Source organism: Struthio camelus, chromosome 2 (assembly GCF_040807025.1).
Source record: "Struthio camelus isolate bStrCam1 chromosome 2, bStrCam1.hap1, whole genome shotgun sequence".
Lineage (NCBI taxonomy): Eukaryota > Metazoa > Chordata > Aves > Struthioniformes > Struthionidae > Struthio > Struthio camelus.
Window position 1 is genome coordinate 33,601,731 of NC_090943.1, and position 19,845 is coordinate 33,621,575.

The 19,845-nt window shown below is 37.3% G+C and overlaps 1 protein-coding gene and 1 long non-coding RNA gene across 2 annotated transcripts in view; one reads left to right on the forward strand and one right to left on the reverse strand.

Moving 5' to 3' along the window:
• Positions 1 to 19,845, forward strand: part of LOC104147893 (uncharacterized) — a 58,123-nt gene that overhangs the window by 31,279 nt on the left and 6,999 nt on the right. Inside the window, exons 2-3 of the long non-coding RNA XR_694984.2 lie at positions 1,970 to 2,100; positions 2,759 to 2,850. This is a non-coding gene — a long non-coding RNA (uncharacterized lncRNA). The remainder of the gene's footprint in view (positions 1 to 1,969; positions 2,101 to 2,758; positions 2,851 to 19,845) is intronic.
• Positions 1 to 19,845, reverse strand: part of MEOX2 (mesenchyme homeobox 2) — a 56,493-nt gene that overhangs the window by 12,072 nt on the left and 24,576 nt on the right. The window contains exon 2 of the mRNA XM_009680820.2: positions 2,602 to 2,774. Coding sequence (XP_009679115.1) covers positions 2,602 to 2,774 — 173 coding nt within the window. The remainder of the gene's footprint in view (positions 1 to 2,601; positions 2,775 to 19,845) is intronic.

The window sequence follows — 19,845 nt, forward strand, 5'->3', positions numbered from 1 at the left end:
ATTAGTTTTTTTGAAGTCACTAAAGTAATACCGATGATATAAAACAAGTATGAAAGAAGATTCAAACCCTTCAATTCACTGCTTTCAGTTTTGGAAGTCTGCCATATGCCATAAAAATAAAGATCCCAATTCCATGCCTATTTACACCATTTTTTTATCAAAAAAATATATCTGATTTCAAAAAGAAATATTTCTAATTAACAACATTGGAAGTGACATCACTGTTTGGCTCAGCGTGGTTTGGAAAAGTGAAAAATAGGTCCAGATTTTCCTCTGAATCTTTCTTCTTGTTTTGGCTAAAAAGACAATTTTTATGCTGTCAGTAATTTTTTTCCCCTCCTTAGGCCATTTTACAGGGGCAAGATATGGAATTGGACTCTACCAAGCTAGGAAGCTTAGAGTTTTCCCTTTCTAAGTAAGGTTGGCTTTTTGCAGGAGGGCGGGAAGGAAGGCAGGAAGGAAGGAAGGAAGGGAGTTATCTCTAGCAGGTCAGTTGTCACTCTGTGATAATCTGGAGAAGCAGAAAAGAATTAGATTAGATAATCAGAGAGACTAACTATAATTCTGTAAAAATTATCACAATGATCAGCGTAATGCATAGAACTGACATTATGTGACAGCTAGAAAACGGTGATTATTCCCATGACTTAAATGAATTCCCTGCACTTGTGTAGCACAGGCTGCCTTCTTTCCTCCAGAGACACACATTTTAATATTTTTCTGTCCCTTTTCAGTATGTTCGTGTTTTTTCTTTAATTATTTCCTTTAAAATATTGAACTATCTCTTCATTTAGTTATAACACTCCATCTGATCTTTAAAGAATAGAATTAAGAATTTATCAGGGAGAAAGTTAAATACAAGACCAAATTCACCATTGTTGAAAATAGGGATATGTTTTCTGCAGTCAGCTGAGTGATACCTGACAGATTTGCACAGTGGATTATTATTTAAAATTTATTTATTGTTGCTCAGTTCTACACAGACTCTTTCCCCTTGTCACTGAGGTAAGAATTTATTCCACCTCCCTTTAGCTATCAAAGTCAGATGTTTAGACTAATTCAATTGTCCAGGCTTACTTTAGTCAGTAGATGGAATGGAAGAGAGCAAGGCAAGATTAAATCAGTATTCCCCATCCATTTTTTTCACAATATAATATTTTTTTCACCAGGCTGATACCAAATGGCACGCTTTAGAAATACAAAAAATATATTTAAGTAACTGAAAATGACCCCAGTAGAACCTGGTAGCATCTTCCTTTCAAGAAACTACTATCTTCTACTTGACAAGCTGGAAGGGAAAGCTATTTTCTGTAAATCCTCAAAGAAAATGCTGTTTCATTTACTTGTATGAGTGAACGTGCATGCACACATGCAAAAAAGGCCTGATTTTAATTGATTTGTCTATTTACGCTGATGTTAATGAAGTTCAAGACGATCGATCTAATAACTTTTCATATCTAGAGTTCACAAATTACGCTGCTATTCCTGTCATCAAACCTGGTCATCACAAACATTTTCATATGTAGTTTCTCATATTCACTAAATGTTATTATATAGCTTGATTAATACAGTGATTTGATGATCATGCACACATAAACTTATTGGTATCTCTGCTCAAAATGCTATTTTGATTCCTTATCATCTCATCCTTATAATCCATAAAACAACATCATCTTACCAACTGCATCTAAAAAAATCCTTCCATCTAATAGTGATTCCTGAGGAAAGGATGACTATCTATCAGTGGGTAAAGCCTTCCAACTTTAATGATCAAATTGTAGGTAATATTTCATCTGATTTGATGTAGTTTGGGTCCAATATTCTAAATGTCTTGACTAAAATACATTTTAAAAATACACATATTGATGCAAGTACTATTTGGACATGTGACTTGACTATCCATTTAGTGTGTAGGGATGAGATCCTGGAACACTTCAGTACATGTTTAACACATGAATATTTCCATTAGAATCAGTGTGACAACATGCATGATGAAACTTCAGCACGTGCAGTCGTGTCTCCTGGACCAGGGTTTGGTGAGCAGGAAACCAGTAACAATGATAAGAAATTCCATCGTCTCCTCTGCTTTCACAGAGCAGGGTAAGATAAAGTGGTTAAAAATGCCTGTATTCCAGTTTTTCTGGTGTTCCCATTTTTGCTGTCATCTGGCAACAGGATGTTCAGAAACTCTGGACAAATGGGAAGTGCATATATTTACTAGACTAAAACAAGATGCTCATATTTGATGCATGCAGGCAAATCAACTGCTTGTACATGCCATACTTGGGGCCTACCACTTTCCAGCCACATCAGGTGTGCTCAGATTATAAAAAATGTGCACCACTTTAACAGACATACCACTTATGTATTTATCTTCCACCTCTGCCTCTTAGTTGAACTTAATTTGTAGCTGATGAATATAAAAATAAAAATTACCTGCATAGCAAAGACAGATAATAAATGTGTGGCATTTTAGTATAAAAATTCAATCTGATATACTGACATATCTATGAATAATGTGAACACAGCTCTGCTGTGAAAAGCTGCTAACCACTGATAAATATTGAGCAAGCAATTAAATCCATTATTTTGCATCAGTACCTGTCTTTCAGTGAGGTCAAGGTTTACTGCTATCTCATATCGCCTCAGCCTGGTCAAATAGTTATGATGAGCAAATTCTGCTTCTAGCTCTCTGATTTGCTCTTTGGTGAAAGCTGTCCTTTCCTTTCTGGGTTTACTGTTGACCTCTGACTTGTAGTTTCCTTCCTGGGAATCTGAAAAAGAAGATGAAAAATGGAAGTCATTACAAGTGTACAGCTAATTAGGAAACAACCCCCAATGATCAACAACGTAAGTTAAGGTTTTCACACTTTCTTCTCTCTGAGATAAAGGAAATGTACTCTTGCTTTCTTACCTATGGATCTTCCACTGTAAATTGGGAAGGCAGCAGTAATTCTGACAGACTTAAGCTGCTGCTTCCACTCATGCAAGTCAAACATTAGCTCTAAAACCTTGCAATGTTTCATTTCCATACCACTTCTCTGTAGAATTCTTGCAAAGCTTCAACTCTTTCCCACTTCTAGGAACAACCACGACAGAGTAGGATGTGTATCATTCAATTAGTGTCTTAACGAGCAATACCTTAAGAGTTGTTCTCTCCTACCATTTCACTAACACGTTAAGCCAAAACTCTGTTTTAAAGAACATGTTAAGGTCTAGTCCAGTTGCACTTTGAGAGAAAGGTAACAGACAAAGCATGGGAAATTCAGTAAGTATCAAAAAGAAATCAGAGAGGATCCCTGTGTGGCAATGGGGTTCCCTCCCCTTCATGCCTGGCTGCAGGTAGGGAGATGAGGCCAGAGCTGGTATCAGTACAGAAAATTTTCTACCACTAAAGCTTGTAACCGAAGGTATACTTTTGGCCAAAATCAGAGGAGCTATGCTGAAACTGTCATTACCATGCTCCTGGTTCCTTTTACTCCCAGGAAGAGGTACATTTGGTCCTGCGCCAAACCACTGAAGTTGGTGACAGTCTTTCTGTTACTGTCAGCTAAGTCTGTTTAAATAAATGCTGTGAAAAGTGATCAAACGGTCAGAAGGAAAAAAAAAAAAGAAAGAGAGCATGAGAGAGAAAGAGTGACTAAAAAAAAAAAAAAGGAGGACTGGACATTTATAACTTTGGGAATGATACAACACCTATAAATCCAAAATTAGCAGGAGATCAGTAGGAGCATCGTTAGTTAAATTCTGGCCTCATGAACCATCTTAAAAATGTCACAGATAAATTCACACTTCAGCTGCTGACTTAAATAGAAACCTGCATCAACTTCCAAATGAACAGGCCCATAAGAAATCACTCCCTGGGACTGCATCAGATGAATCATCAGCATGCCTGAGACTGTCCAACTGGCCAGTGAGTCTGGTTTCAAAACTACAGTCAGCTATCTGCATTTACAAAGGTATATAAAGGTTTTCACTTTTTGTTAGTTACTCTGTTGCTTGGAAGGAAAACGTATCTTTTTTTTGTTTTGCTCTGTCATGAGACCTGCTGATGCTTGACTCAGTGCTACAGTCATTAACTTATAATGTTTTAAAGACAATGGGTTTAAATCATCAAACCTCTTCACTTTTGCTGACTGGACCCACTGGCCTTTGCTGCATATGTGCGGTGCACTGCCGGTGTGAATGGCTGAGGGTATCCACCAAATGGGCTGAGTGGGTTTGGGACAAATGGGAGTTACTCAGCCACAAGCTATTAAGCTACTGCAGAAACCTGCTGTAGGGCTTCTCCAGGATAGGAGCCCCTTAGGTGGCACACACATTGGTGGCCAGGGCCAGGGTCTGTTAACCAACCTGGTCTGGCATAAGCCGATGAGGAGCTTGAGAAGTGCTGTATTTCAAATGCTATGGGACAGATGGACATGAGACAGGAGTCTGCTATTTCTCACTCAGACTCCACATAGAAAATTTGATAGATCAAAATCACCCTCACCTGGCAGGAATACAGGTAGTTCACATTTCTTCCTTTATACGAACTGACAAACTAGAAACACTACAACTTCTCTCTGCATTCTTCAATTGTAGGAATACACACATTGCTTTTCTTCCCTGAAATTTCTTCCTCTGCCACCTCACCATACCCCTGGAAAGGTCCAAATGCTATGCAGACAACCTGAATTTAAATATTTATGTCCCTATACCAGCACTCCAATGAATCACTGAAGAGAGACACCTACATCATTCTTCTCTAACATTCTGACTTCTACCAGAGATGTGTTTCATACATGTTTGAAAGCATGTGGGTGTGCATACTGCTCATGTACCTTATGACACGGAAACATATTTTGTACGTGTCACCGCTATAGTCTTTTTTAATCCCCTTGTAAACCTGTGCCCTGTGAGTCCATAAGCCAGGGAGTCTTCCCATGTTGTTACTTGCCGTAGGAAAGATCCATGGTTCACTGGTGCCTAAACTAAAGGTTGTAACTTTTAAATAAGAGTGCTGCACCTGCAGATGGCATGGACACCATATTGAAAATTCAGTACTAAAAATGAAGATGTAAGCCTGGAAATGCAACAGAAAGTGGGGTCATGAGTACAAAAGCTTGGTAGCTACTACTGTAGAGAACAGTCAAAGAGGAAAACTTAAAGAATACCCATTCAAACATCACTCAGGAGAACCTGGATCTGTAAAAGTGACTGAGACTCATAACACAAGCAATTTTTGTGCAAGCAGATGGTTCCATGATGAAATCAGAGTTACTGCACAGTCAGTAAAACATAACCAGACAAATCCTCCTGCAGGCTGATGTCCCAGCAGTCATACTCCAGTTTTGAGTTTTTAAGAATTTACGAATGCTGTTAGCATCGAAATTCCAGGTTCCTGGGATACCGGTGTAAGGAGAAGGAAACGTAATTGCACGTGAGTAGCATCTGTCCTTCATTTACCTGGAGAGAGGATTCAGTGCTGCTGGTAATGTTAACCCACACTGATCCTGTACAAATACAAGCCTGCTTGGGCAACTTGTTATTTACACATTCCCACCATTGCTGGATACTAGCTTTAAGGAAATGTCAGACTGTAAATGTCTGGCAGCCACAGTTCTGTTAGCAGTATGATTTCATCAGCAGACTAACACAGAGGGAAAGTTTCAATTACTTATTTATTTGTTGTGCATGTCATTAAATGCCTTTGTCACTGCTTGCTGTTTGCAGACCTATGCCTGGTGAAGCACAGCCCAGCCTATGTGCTGGCCATATCCACGCACAAATCGCTTGTTGGCTTTTTGCTTTGTCACACAAACCTATCTTGGCTGGTACGGCTTGCTAACATGGTCATAAATCCCTTATTCTGCATGGGGCAGCTCATTGTGTGGATTCTGACACAGCCTACACGTGCTTACCTTCCCTGTAGCAACTAAGAAGAAAATGTTCGTATCTGCATTACATCAGATGTGTTGGTGTGCAGTAGCTCTGCACTCTAACGAAAGAATTCAATGTCATGGCACTACAGTCACTGGTAGCTTTTGCCACTTAGGGTGCCCACCCCAATTATCTTTAAGGGTAAGATTAACTCTCAAAGCTCATTGCCGTAGTCACACTGAGTCATCATACACTATATGGAAGAACGGAGTCATGAACTTCTGGCTGGTAACTTTTTTTTCAGTGTGCTAATATTTACTCTCTTCGAGTCACTGGAAATGCTAACAATTTAGGATACTTTTACAACTCAGTTCAAACCAAGTTAGAAATTGTAAATCTTTTCAACCACATTGTTGATAATGTGTTTACTGACCCAGATTTTTTTAAGAAATACATAAAAGTGCCAGAAAAAACTGTTAAACTGTGATTATTTTCATTTCTTTAAACATCCACATCTCCTAGGGCATCTTGTAATAGTCCAAATACTTTGAGAAAGCACATGATATACTCAAATATTGCTGAAAGCAAAAATTGGAAAGGTATGCAGAAACCTTAGAGAGGGATTACCTCCCTCTCTGTAATAAGATTTACGTGACTGAATGATTAGAATTCTAGGGAATCTGGTTCAGCAAACGTCTGCATGATGTTGGCATTGAAATCAGAGTGTTACCTAGCCAGCTCTCTCAATTCTGAGAGGCTGTGAGCTACAATGCCATGAGGCAATCTCATCAAGTGGGTCTACTGAAGATTTAAGATAACTGGAGAGTAATAACTATGCCAGCAAGACATGAGGCAATAGTATTTTGCTTAATGCATTTAAAATATTGAAAATGTATCTACAAAGACATTTAGATGGATGCCAGTTAGGTGAGTGTCACTTGTCAACTCTTGCTGTCATTTGATTTTCTCTGCTGCAGTATTCCTGTGGTTCCTGTACAGATTGTTTTTTATTTCCCATTAACATCATGCTATTCAAAACAGTAAATTTTAGAAATGTTACCGCCATAAACTTTGGTTATTTTAATATCCAAAGCGGTAAATCTAAGGATTTTTTTGGATTGCTTCTTTTTAACAGTCTCTACAGAGCCAGGATTGGGAGCTCCCATCTCTTTCTGACCTTCAGCTCTCTGTTCATATCACCTGACTAGTTTCTCTTTGGTGGAAAATGGGTGGGAGACTTGGAAGAGATTTTTGGCAGAATTCATGTCAGCCTACATCTGTTTTGCAGCTGTTGCAACTAAGGCAAAAAAAAAAAAAAAAGAGAGAGAGAGAGAGAGAGAAAGAAAAGAAAAAACCCCTAACAACCTTAGTTTTCTTTTCCTGGCTACATCTTATGCCAAATGGTAGGTGTAGAGGCAGAGAACAAAGCCTAGGGGGATCTAGGTTACACTCCTTGCCTCTCAGAAAGTACATACAAAATATATACAGATGGTATAGACCACATGATGAAAAATATAGCAATCTACATTGTCTCCCAGCCAAATTCTAGCATGCTCTCTGAAGACAAAGCCTACAGGCAGGTATTAGTACCTTATCAGTCTTTTTTTTGCAAACTTCTGTTCTTTGTTTCTCTACTAATGTAGGCATGTAAAGACTGCTTTCAGGGCTACAGATTATGCCACTTTCCCAGAATTGTTATTTTTGGTTTTCAAAAACTCTAGTCAGGATCTTTAATATCTCCTGCTAGACAAAGATGCTGGTTGGTAACTGATGTAGTAGGTACCATTTGGAAAGACGTTCAAAGTTATAAATGACTGTCCTACAGATCTTTTGGAGGTTTAGATCTTTTCCTGAGCTTAGCAATGGCTCAAAAATTGTTACAAAAATCATTACTACTTGTGCTCCATCCTAAAAAGTTATTTCTACCTTACTCTAAGGAAAGGATTGCTGTTAATCCCAGCATTCATAAGATATTGTCAGAGTTCCTATCTCCCTCTGTCTGCACTACTGCTTTGGAAAGCAGGAGTATACCAAGAAAACACAGAATCAAATTTGTCTGTGTAGAATATGAAGAGCAGTCATATTAGTATTTTTGCTTTTGATGTATGCCTAGGGAAAAAAAGGACTGCTTACAGAGTAGGGAAAAAATACTGGGCAGAAATCAATGATGCAAAGATCTACTACTAACTGGGTAGGGTCGGAATCACGTGCAAAATGTGCAAGAAGCACATGCTATTTTTCCTTGGATTATTTCAATAGCTGACATCCCTTAATTTCTCAGCCAGAAATGAACTTTCAGTTAATAGCTGCAATCTCAGCCAAGGGGATTGTAAGGCCCCAGACAAGAATTTTCAGAAATAAGCAGGATTGCTGCTAGTATTTTATTAGCCATTAGAGATAGTTGTCAGATCCTGGTACACTTACTTACAATGAGCAGTGGCAATAACCACTAATAATTTGTGACAAAAAGGCCACGAGAAGTTCATGCCTAGAATTGTTACTCTATGTCCAGTTTTTGCAACTTTAACTCACAATGGGGAATACTTATTCTCAAGAATTCCTTTAAATCCTTTCACTATACATTTATTGTGAAGTTGCATCAATTAAATATTCTTAATTGCATGCTTTCCTATAAATGATGTTCAAGTGTTTGCAGGGAACAACTACTACATGGTTATTTACTTTAAAATGAAGCAATCTGTACAAATAAATCAACATGAAAAGCTTGTTACTTCTGAGTAACTTAATGTTGCATGGAAGAGCATTTCTTTTAAACTTAATTCCTCTACATTTGTTTAAATCACTAACGCGTAAATAAAAGCTTTAGAGCTTCTAAACATCAATACGATGCAACCACGGTATGTGATTCAATGCCAAATGCTATTTTTGCCTTCAAGACATTAGCAATACAAACTTAGGGAAAATTACTTTAGAATCAGGGGAATAGTCTAGCAAAATATCATTAATCTGAAATACACATATGAAGAAAATATCAAATTTGTACTATACAGAGGCAAAGAGACATTATGAAGGAGAGGAGAATTTTGTTTTTTAATGGTACGAAGTACATAGTCGTATTACAGTTTAATTCCTTACCTAACTGTTTCTGATATTTTATAGTTAATCATATTTTCTGACAAAATGCAATAGTTTACTGAGACACAAGCAAGGAATTGGCATAAAGGTCTCCACTTGCTTTCTACTGTTTTACCAGCATATACCCGGAAATGATCAATTGCAAATATTTTTAACATTTAATACAGAACACTACATAATTTCCCATTACATTTTTTCTAAATTTTCCATTAAAAATTGCCCAGAAATTAATGTGCAAGCTCACTCAGGGTCCAAAATATTGTCCAGTTGCTTTGCAGGTTCCTAATTCAAATTCTTACTCTCTACAACAGCTTTTGAGTATAGTCTTAGTACTAAAAGAATTAGTCAAATCCTGGGCTACATAAAACTGCATAGCTACATTGACTTCAATGCGTATACTTATTTATACTATACTATACTTATTTACACCAGTTAAAGATATATGATCCAATGCTGCAGACTTAATTAATCTATTTGTTTTTTCAGCATTTTGCTTCATTAAAATAGTATTCTTAGAAGGTTTTGCTCAGTTAAATAGTGCAGCTCCTGATCAGTGAGCACAGTCAATTTGCGTGCCTCTTTTGGGAATGTCACTAAAGGTATTTCTGGACCTGCAATTCACTGAACACATTTACAGAATGTTCTCTTGAAAAATTGGAACAAATAGCATCTTCATTTCCATAATTCATAACCCTACCTGTGTAAATGGGTAAAGCTGCACAGCAGCACTAGTGTGACACCAAAATTATATGATCCTTCTTTTCATTCTAACGAAAGCAAACTTTTGCTTGCTTATTGAGTTAATGCCTTCTAACCCAGTCTGTGACAATTTACCATTTAAAACAGCCTTATATCCCCACCCAATAAAAACATGAATTGGCAGAGCAAAACATATGGGTATTCTCAAACACACTATATACTGTCCTAAACCATTACCTACTAGTTGTTGCTGCCAGCTTTTTTGTTATTACTGCCTCCTGAAAGTACAAGTTCAGGAATTATATTACAGCATCGGAAACATTGATTCATAGCACTGTGATAGCTAATGTTGTAGATACTTGCAGATACCTCTGCTGGGAAAGATGTGCTTCTGCCAGTTCATCTTATTCATCCAACCGTATAGCATATACATGTCACTTATTATTCCAACCTTGCAAATATCAATGCCAACACAGGAATTATCTCCTATGAATAATTGCACTAGTTAGTAGATGTTCACATGGGAGACACTACGCTCAGTCCCAGAAGCTTGTATAATTATGGCTTATATTAGTAAAAGAGGCTTAAAGACACTTTAAAAATATATATATATACATTTGTCTAAAAAGTGGTAACGTAGGATTGCCCTCAAATAAACCTCACAGGCTGCATTTCAACAGGAATTTATCTAGTGGTATTTCCAATTCCCATTTTCAGTCCTGGAAATACACTTCTTACATGCACATATTCCCAGGACCATTTTTACAATTAGCTTTCATTTGGAAGAACTGCAATAAATGAAGGTGGCACCTGCCTGCACCATCTCTCAGCAGGTTAGCAGCAAGTCCTCTGCAGTAAGAGTTAACCTACAGAACTAAAACAAGGAATCTTCCCTAAGAAAGATCTCTAAATGGAGGAAATGGGAGCTGACACTGGAGTTTATGGGATCTTCCTTCCATCGTTAAGGAAGATCCTTGTGGATCTCACCTCCCAGGCATCCCCCATAGCGAGGGATCTTCCCTACCCCAATGGTGAGACTCCTCTGGCTGTTGCGACAGACCAAGGTGCTGCGGTCACCAGCAAAGGGCTGGCCGAAGCCCTTCCCTCACACCACCTGCACTAGCACTCCCAGGAAGGATTAAAAATACTCCTTTTGGCTCTACTTTATTGTAAGAATAATTAGGAAAACAGATTTTTCCTGCAAAGATGGTACATGAAAGATCCAAAGCATTACAAACTGTGTGGAAGTGGCTACTTAATAAAACAAAAGAGCATATAGTACACAGAACTTATTTAGATAAGCACCTCTCAGAAAGTCTCATCTCCCTACAAAACTGGGTGCTAGTTTTCATTTTAGCTTCATGAAGCAGGCAGACCTTTGTCCTGCCAAAAATACTACAGCGGCCAGTGTTTTGGGACTCAGGCTTAACAAAAAGCCATATTTAATTTATACTCTAAAAAGGAAAAACCTAAAATACTTAAATGATAATGAATGTACTCTGTTTGTATTAATCATTTTAGCCAGTGAGCTTTTTGAGGAGATGCTTTCAAGAACAGGTGGATTCACCTGTATGTCATGATTAAACTACCATGCAGGTTCCTCCACCTTACATGGATTTAATTCACATAAAATACTAAATATTTAGCTTAAGCTATTGCCAGCAACAACAACAGAGATGAGACTAGGAAATGGCGAAATACGTTGCAGTGACTTCTAGCTTAGGAATATACAGCACAGTATGTATCCTACATGTGCTATCTAGATTTTAAATATCTTGAAAATAATTAGTTTTCAATTATTTTCTGCCAATTCAGCCTGCTTTAATATTTAGGATCCGAAGTACAGTAGGGATGGGAAGAGATGTTGAGTAGTGCATTTTAGAAACCTCTAAGTTGTTTCTAAATTATCTTCTCTACATAAGTGGCCATTAGTTTTACATGCTTTCAAATTTCAAAGTCCTCTGCATTTAAAGAAGCTGTGCATTCCCCAGCAAAACTAGTGATGTCTGCTTCCCAAATGGCAGGCGGCTCCTGCTAATAACTCTGCTGCTTAGAAAGTTTAGACCTTCTAGATGTTATTCTTCAGATCCAGAAATGAAACACTATTAATGAGGTGTTGGTGCAAACTCGGTAATTCCACAGAAAGGCCTAAAATTATTTAATTTTCAAATATGACAGTAATAAATCACTGTGAATTTCCAAATATCACTGAAATAAACAATCATTGTTGTGATTTACCCATATGCAAACAGACTTTAGTTTTTTTCAAAAAAGCATCTATAATCATTTTATGGTGATTCAGCACTGTTTGCTGAAATTGAGGTGTAACTTTCACACACTTCCCGTAGTCTGAAGCCTGATGCTCTTTCTGCCTTAGCAGAGGTGCTACACACAAATAGCGCCCTCCCCTCCCACGCACAAGATGATAGTACATTAAAAAAAAGTAAAAGCCAATACCTACCGTAATAGTCATAGATCTTGTAACAGACCACATTGTGCCACAAACATGCGCTAAAGCAAATGGCCCAGAAATGAGTGTGCCATTTCAGTGGAACCACTCCTAAGTCACAGTGGTGTCAAAGCCAATTTTGATCCTATTGTAACTCCCAGCTTACTTTGTGTATGATCGTGAGGGATCTTGAGTTGAGTAAAGAAGTATTTTCTTAGGCTCCTACACAGTATTTTCTCAAAATATGTATGTTAAATGTACAGACAAAATCTTTCTGTCTTCTAAGTTTACTCTTTGTTTTTTTTTTTAATTTTACTGCAAATGCATGAGCTCCTGTCTGAACAAAAAATAAATAGCTTGTGCTTAAGCCAAAGAATCCAGGCTTTCAGTTTTCCATACTTAGCAGCATGAGTTGAAACACTTACAAAAGTTTAATACAGCTGGAGTTGCTTTAGGGCTCTACATTGCCTTAGTCACCCATTTTTCCAAAGCAGGTCTTTAAGAGGCAGTTAAAGAAGGGACAATAGAAATTGGTACCAACAATTCTATTTCAACTCTTTCTAAGAATTATTTCACTGCTACAGGAAAAAGGAAGCCATTTCACAATGATATTTTTCAGGGCAATTTTTCAGAGTGTGTTACGCTGGCTATCGTTTTTTTTTTCCCCTATTCATCATGGAACAGATTTCTTTGGAACTTCTTAATGATGTAGTGAAAATTTTATATATGTTGAACATGTGACAGAAAAAAAAACAGTGGCTGGAGCAAATCTAACATCCAACATTTCTACTTAATCCTCTGTTAGCATGCCCTTTCTCCTTTCTTTTTATTTTTAAATCAGTTTGCCTCAAGTGCTTTGGCTCTTTTTAAAAATTTTCCTTTTAGAATACCCATGCCTAGCCTCTGCAGGGTGAATAGCACCTTGCAGAACTGCTGGTTCACAAATCATTTTCCATTTCACAGTCTTGACCAGAGCCCTCGTCCTCCCGAGAAACTGCATAGAGTTGTCCTCTGCCTTGTTGGCTCTGTTTGTTAGGTTGGCTCAGCTTGCGTGGCATGGCAGCTTTCAGTACGAGGCACAAATGTAATCTCTCGTGAGTTCCTTAAGAAATATCATAGATTTCTGTGGAAATGAATATGTCTGCATATGTTTTAGCGACATGTTTTGTAAATCTTATTATCCCTCAGAAAGCAGTAAAATGAAGTCAAAAGGCCCAGCTGTACTCATAACATACCTTAGTAGATATCCAGACTTCTTTTAAGAACAGAAAATACATACGCACGCGCACGCGCATACACATGCACACGCACACACATGCACACGCGCGCGCGCACACACACACACACACACACACACACACACAAGTACACACAAGTACACACACATACAAGCACACCCCAAGCAGGGTTGCCGGTATGTATGTATTCTACTATTTCATTCACAGTTTACTTTACAACACTGTGCTGAAGTATAACACTAAATATAAAAATGGAAAAACAGTGGAAAGGACTTTCCCACATGCAATTAAATGGAATTACCTGTCTTTTAGGGGAAGCCAAAATAATAAGGGTTATAAAATCAAATTGTTCGGATATTTAAACTATTTGTACTATTGGCGTTCAGATCAACCATGAAAGTATTCATTTTTCACTTAAAACTATTACTATTTGTAAATTAGACTGAGCTCCTCCTAATGACTACTTTAGAAGTCCTGACAATCAGCTGGTTTTGACTTACAAGTTCTCCCACTTAGTGGCTTGCCACATTTTCCTTTCTTTATATTTCCTCAAATGATTACCGTAAAATGGTAGAATCCTTTCAAAAAAACCCAAAGGATTTGTCATGCTAGAAGTTAATACAACTTCCCTTTTAGAGCTATAGCATAATTGTGAAAGGATGGAAAAATGCTCATATGATTAAACAGAAAAAGTAGAATAGTTCTCTAAATCATCTACTGGCTAAGGGAAATAAATCTGTAAGAGAAACAAAATCTAACTAATAGTGCTAGTTTACGTTTTCTGCAAAACCTATTTTACTATTAATTTTACAGTCATGGTTTCTAGGGTTTTTTGGTGAATAATTTTTTGTGATTGCTAACCATCAAACCTGATGTACAGTTAAAGTTTGTGACTCATAATGGAAAGCTTTGGCAGGGTGCAATAAAAAAAAAACTTTCAACTTTGATGTGAGTAAGAGCCGCAACATAATGGTTTGGAGTACTTCCTATTATTTTAAGATTACAATGCAAGAAAATATTTACAATAGGTCTAAGAGGGAAGCTCGCTTTAACTAAGGGTTCAAGTATAGTTGGTGAGATGGCAAACTTCTTTGTAATAGTTGCACTGTCCCCTTTTATATTCGTATGATATAAAGTGACTATAAATAAAATAATTAAGGGCCCTAAGCTTACTTTATACTTCTAAAATGGATTACTACGGCCAAATTAGTTGATATTCTTTATATAGTCTCGCATTTTAATTTTGAAAGAGAAAGTACAATAGTAAGTACCTGATTTTGAAAACTTTCAGTGTGTACATAAAGTTCTGCGGAATCAGGTCTCAAGTGGACACTTTGAGAACAGATATATTTAGAGATCAAAAAAAGAGAAAAATAGAAAGCAAAGAATCCCCCACAACCCAAGAGTGACCAATAATTAGACCACAAGTTCACAGTACATCAGTCATATCAAAAGGTCATTTTGTCCCCAGCTTCATTCCCAACTCTTTTTCAGTAACGGAAAGTCTTTCTGTTATTTCTGTATATTAATACAAAAGTAGAATCTTTTACTCCGCCAAATAAGAGAGACCATTTGGCGCACAAATGTTAAATAACATAGCCTGACTCTTCTGTTATTCAACTCACACAACTTACTGTGTCTAAGCTGGAGAAGAAAAGCCTTCCTGGTAAAGTAATGTGCTAGTGATACAATCTGACAGTGCATGTCAAAGCATAGTAAATCCTATATATGTTTTTTGCAGTCCCAGACAACAGGTTCTATCCTTTTAAACAAGCTCATTTTAAATACCTAAATCTACTGGGCCAAGAAAATTAAGAAATACACCCTGTTATCATTGCAGTTGAAGATCAAGTTGGGTAAATACAATTTTTTCTCTACATTAAAATTTTAATACTGAAAACAAATACAAAGGTAATTTAATTCTTCTCTAAAACAACGCAGATCAACGAGCCTGAGGTAAAAACACCAAACTTCCTTTTGACTCTGGAAGTGCTGAACTCCATCTAAGGGATAACAATTACTGTTTTATTTCTTTGCTCTTCTTCCCATCCATGTCAACTAGGGTTGCATGCTCTGCAGTAAGAGTGGACCCGGTATTTTATATCATCAGACCATAGAAATGAAAAAAAAGAAAAGACTAATAAAATCGTCTAGCACATCTGCTAGGTAATGTAGGAGTGTACTCTGAAAAGCAGAGACTTGAAGCCACAGTGAAACTGCAGTGTGTGTCTGGGTAACCAGCAATTTCAGGGCTGGACTTAGTGCTGTTGCAATGAATCTGTCAGTGCTAATGGGGCTGGGAGGGAGACGAATCCCCCTCTGAACCTCAAAAAATACCCTCCTAAGCTCTGTTTTTGCAGCTCTGAAAAAAAGCATGCAGCAGCTCTGAATTAGCACAAAGTTCAGGAGTATATTAAGGAGCTGAACATATGCTTGCAGCTTTCCAACAAAATGATATAGTAGTTAGATACGAGTTCTAGGGTGTTATTCTTTTCAATATAAATATTTTTCAACATAAAATAAAAATTTCGAACGCTTTCAGTATAAAATCTTCTCTGATGTTATTCTTTTCAATATAATACTTTATCCCGTCTAATTTTAAACTACTCATCATTGAGTTTCCACCCAGTTGAATACGCTGATAGAACACTATACTGTTTTTATAAAGTGTATCTTATTTTTAAACTACATAGCTTTGAAAAACCTTCATGCCAAGGAAGGAGCTGTTTCAATACGTTCGATATCCACTGATAGCCACTCAGAATACGGGCCTCTCGCATTCTTCCTCAGGACCTTCATGTTGAGGCAAAGGGGAAGCCTGTGAATGATGGACTGTTCCCTTAGGGCAGCCCTCCTCCTGATATATTTACTGGCAGTTTCTCTTGACGTAGAATAAAAACTGAAGAATCCAACCCAAATAGAGGGCAGCCTAGAATATAGTATTAAATTACCACCGGAATTGTCCCTGGGTGATAAGGTGTCATGAGATGCATGTAAAGGTACGTACTGAAAAATCTTCTTCTCTCACTTGCCCAGTCTTTTGGTGAAAGTCACTTAGCAGCACAGCAGAAGATTCAGCGGTTTGCTGCTCAGTTATTTAAAAAGTCAAACTAGCACAACTTGCATCTCCCTTCCTTTGCACAGTCCCCAGTGACTCCAGTAAGTAGAACAAATGTCACTGGAGCTCGGATTTATTTTAAATGCTGGACTGAACATACTTTGAAACAGCAAAATCCTGTAAAAATGGTACTCGTGGAATAACTGTACTGGGTTATTTTACATTGTTGCAATGTTTTCCAGGGGATTTATAGGCCTCTGGGGCACTGAAAGGATGGAGCAATAGCCTCTTTTGCAGATGTAAACATGGGTTTTAGTAAATAGTTAATTTAAGCTGGTCTTACAGCATTTTGGCGGATGTTCCCAGTCATAAACAAGCTTTCTCCATCTTTCAAAACAAAAACAAAAACTGGATACTGACTTTCTCTATCATCCACACCCCCAGCTTTCTTCTGTAAGAAAACTGGACCCAGTTCATTTCACAACTGAGATCTGAGGCAAAATTCAAAATGAAAGGAGGTTAAAACGTTGGTCTGTTAGGGTTAGGATTACGCTACATTCATATAAAAGATAAAAAAGCCTAACATTCTGATATAGCTGATGTTTCTATGCAGGACTGCCTTGTTTCCATAGAACAGCAAAAAGACAGCTACTGTTTAACTGAAGAAACTGATGGAAAATCTTCATTACTATATAAACAGTGGTTTAGGCATAGCAAGTGTTTAGTTTATGCATCTGTGCATTTAGCTGAACACTAAGCTTTGTCTAAACACAATTTAGTGCCTTCCTACTCCCATATATTTTCACTTTCTTTCTGAAAGCAGGAAATCTGTGTCTTCTCAGGCCTCAATAATGTAAAACAAAAAAAAATTAATGATTTTTGTATTGAATGTTTTGCCTAATCTGACAGAGAATTGCAGTACATTGTTCATAGAGTTGGACTTTTCCTTTCAAGTCTGTCTTTTCTTTTGTGAATTTTTTACCTTATTTCCAATGCAGACTTTGGTCTACCGTCATCATAAAAGACCTCATTTGTTACATCATGTAATCTCTGTATTTTGAGATTGTAACTGCTTGCTTATTTGCTGTTCTGTCATTCAGCTGGTTATTTAGAACTGAAGCTGAAGAAAAAGAATTATGTAGTCATGCAATTAAAATTGAATGTTCTTATTTCACTTCCCTTAGCTTTTCAGTCATGTCGATAAAAATGTATACATAATCCAATTTTAAAACGATGGCTTCCATTTCTGGTTCCACACATTTTACCTCTTACAAGCTGGTCTAGTCCCTAATAAAAAACTTACTATCAATCCCTCTCTGTCTTCATTCACTTTCATGATGTAAGTTCAAGACCTTAAAGCATAAAATATCTTCTACATACAACAATAACAATCTAAGTACCTTACATTTTTGTTTGCAAATAACTGTCATGCAAATTAACACGCAGTTCTGTAGACAAAATGAGAAGATGATGATAAGATGAAGCTGAGAAATAGCATCAATGAATCACTGGTCATCCCTTGCTGGATTGCACCAGTGGTGATCACATAAGAACTTTAAATCAACAATCCTCCTTCAATGTTTTAATGAGCATCAACTCACCACATACTGGCATGCGAAAGAAGCAGGATTATTTGTGTGGATAGGTGCTCCATTTGTAAATAGGACCAGTCCCCAAAAGCCACTGAATAGGTCCACACTTGCTTTTGTGCATCTTAGCACATCAAAAATGTATTTTAATTAGTTAAGAGCTAATTCTGATTTGTTTTTATTTGCTTTGTTTTTCACTTGTACTGAGAAAGAATAGGAGCCTATTTCTGACAGGTTGCTACTACTTAGAATTATTCATCCTTACTTCTCAGAGAAGGGGTACTGTCAGGACACCAATGCATGACCCTACTGAGCCTTTCACCTTCAAGGGAAATAAATAAATAAATACATACATACATTTTTTATAATAATACTTGGAAACAACTAACGAAAAAAGCCTAACTTACTAGGTAGGTTAGCTTGCTAGCTAAAAGGATGCTTGTTTTGTTCACAAAATGTAGACAGATCCCCAAAGTTTTTCCCTTGAATGAAGACATCTACACACAAATAGAACATGAACTTCCAAATACTTTAGCATTTGTGCAGCAGTGTTGCCTCAAGGTACCTTCACATTATGCCGGACACTACATATGAACTAATGAAAGTCCATGCTTCCAAGAACTGACAGTGCATTTATCAAACGTGCTGCACCCCTCTCTATTGCATTATCAAACAAGAGTAAGCTTTGATCACTGCACGTCAGCTATCATCATGGGTATTGCACTGGAGCAGGCTATAAAGAAAGACTGGGGGAGGACACTGTAGTTGCTATGTCCTTCCATTGAATCCCCCAACGCATTTACCTGAAAATAACAGGAATTCTTATCTTGAATAAGACTTTGATTGCGTATTCAAGTAAGATGTGATAGGAACAGACAAAGTCTCTGAATACCGATATACACAGATTAAATACTGTTTTCCATATTAAGAGTATCCCAGCTATTTTACACTTTAAATAACAGATCCGGTGGAGTCAGATTCTGTCTGATCTCAACAAGTGTGCAGATAAAAGTGCGCAGAAAAGGCAGGTAGGGCAGTGTTCAGGCTACTTCTTACAGAGGTACAACTGCAGAAGCAATGGCGAAGCAGCCTGTTTCTCTTGAGTCAAAATGCCTTCTTAAGTGGTGCAATTGTGAAATTCCTTACGGTACACTTATGCCAAAAAAGTATAATTAAATTCAAAGGTTGCGGGAAATGAAAGAATCATAGGAAAAGGTTGATACGCAGTGTTCTCAGGCTAAGGAAAGGAAACATGGAGGGATCTGAAACAAGTTAAGGAGGAAAGGGCAAAAGCAACATGAAAAAAACCAGATAGTTCTCAACAAATCTAAGTAGACTTCCTAAGAGCAATGTCAAGAGATACTCAGGTCCACAACACTGCACAGTAATTCAGATTCTTTAACATCTGAAACCTCAGTCTTTGTGGGTATAAATCAGCGTATCACAGATGGTTATATGAAATGTGAGTAAGATCTATTCCTTTTATAACTGAAAGATTTAAACAGATGAAGAGATCATTATACATACAAATCTGACCTAAAAACCCCAAAATATATTTAGGGGGCAAGGATACAAGCCACAAGTTCCCTGAAAAAGTTTTCAGAGCAGAAGCAACTTCTCAAATTATAGAAGCATCATTGCAAATGCAAGATACCAATGTGTCAGTTAAAGTAACTATGAAAATTAGACATTTCTTTTTAGGCAACCCATGCATCAAGTTTCCTAGGAGTAAAATCACTTATCAATATTTAAACTTTCATCTCCCTAAGCATATGTAGAAAATAGTTCTTTTGAAACTCCCTGTGCACACAATAGATGTTTAGAGGAACCAAACTCATTTTAAAAACTATGTAA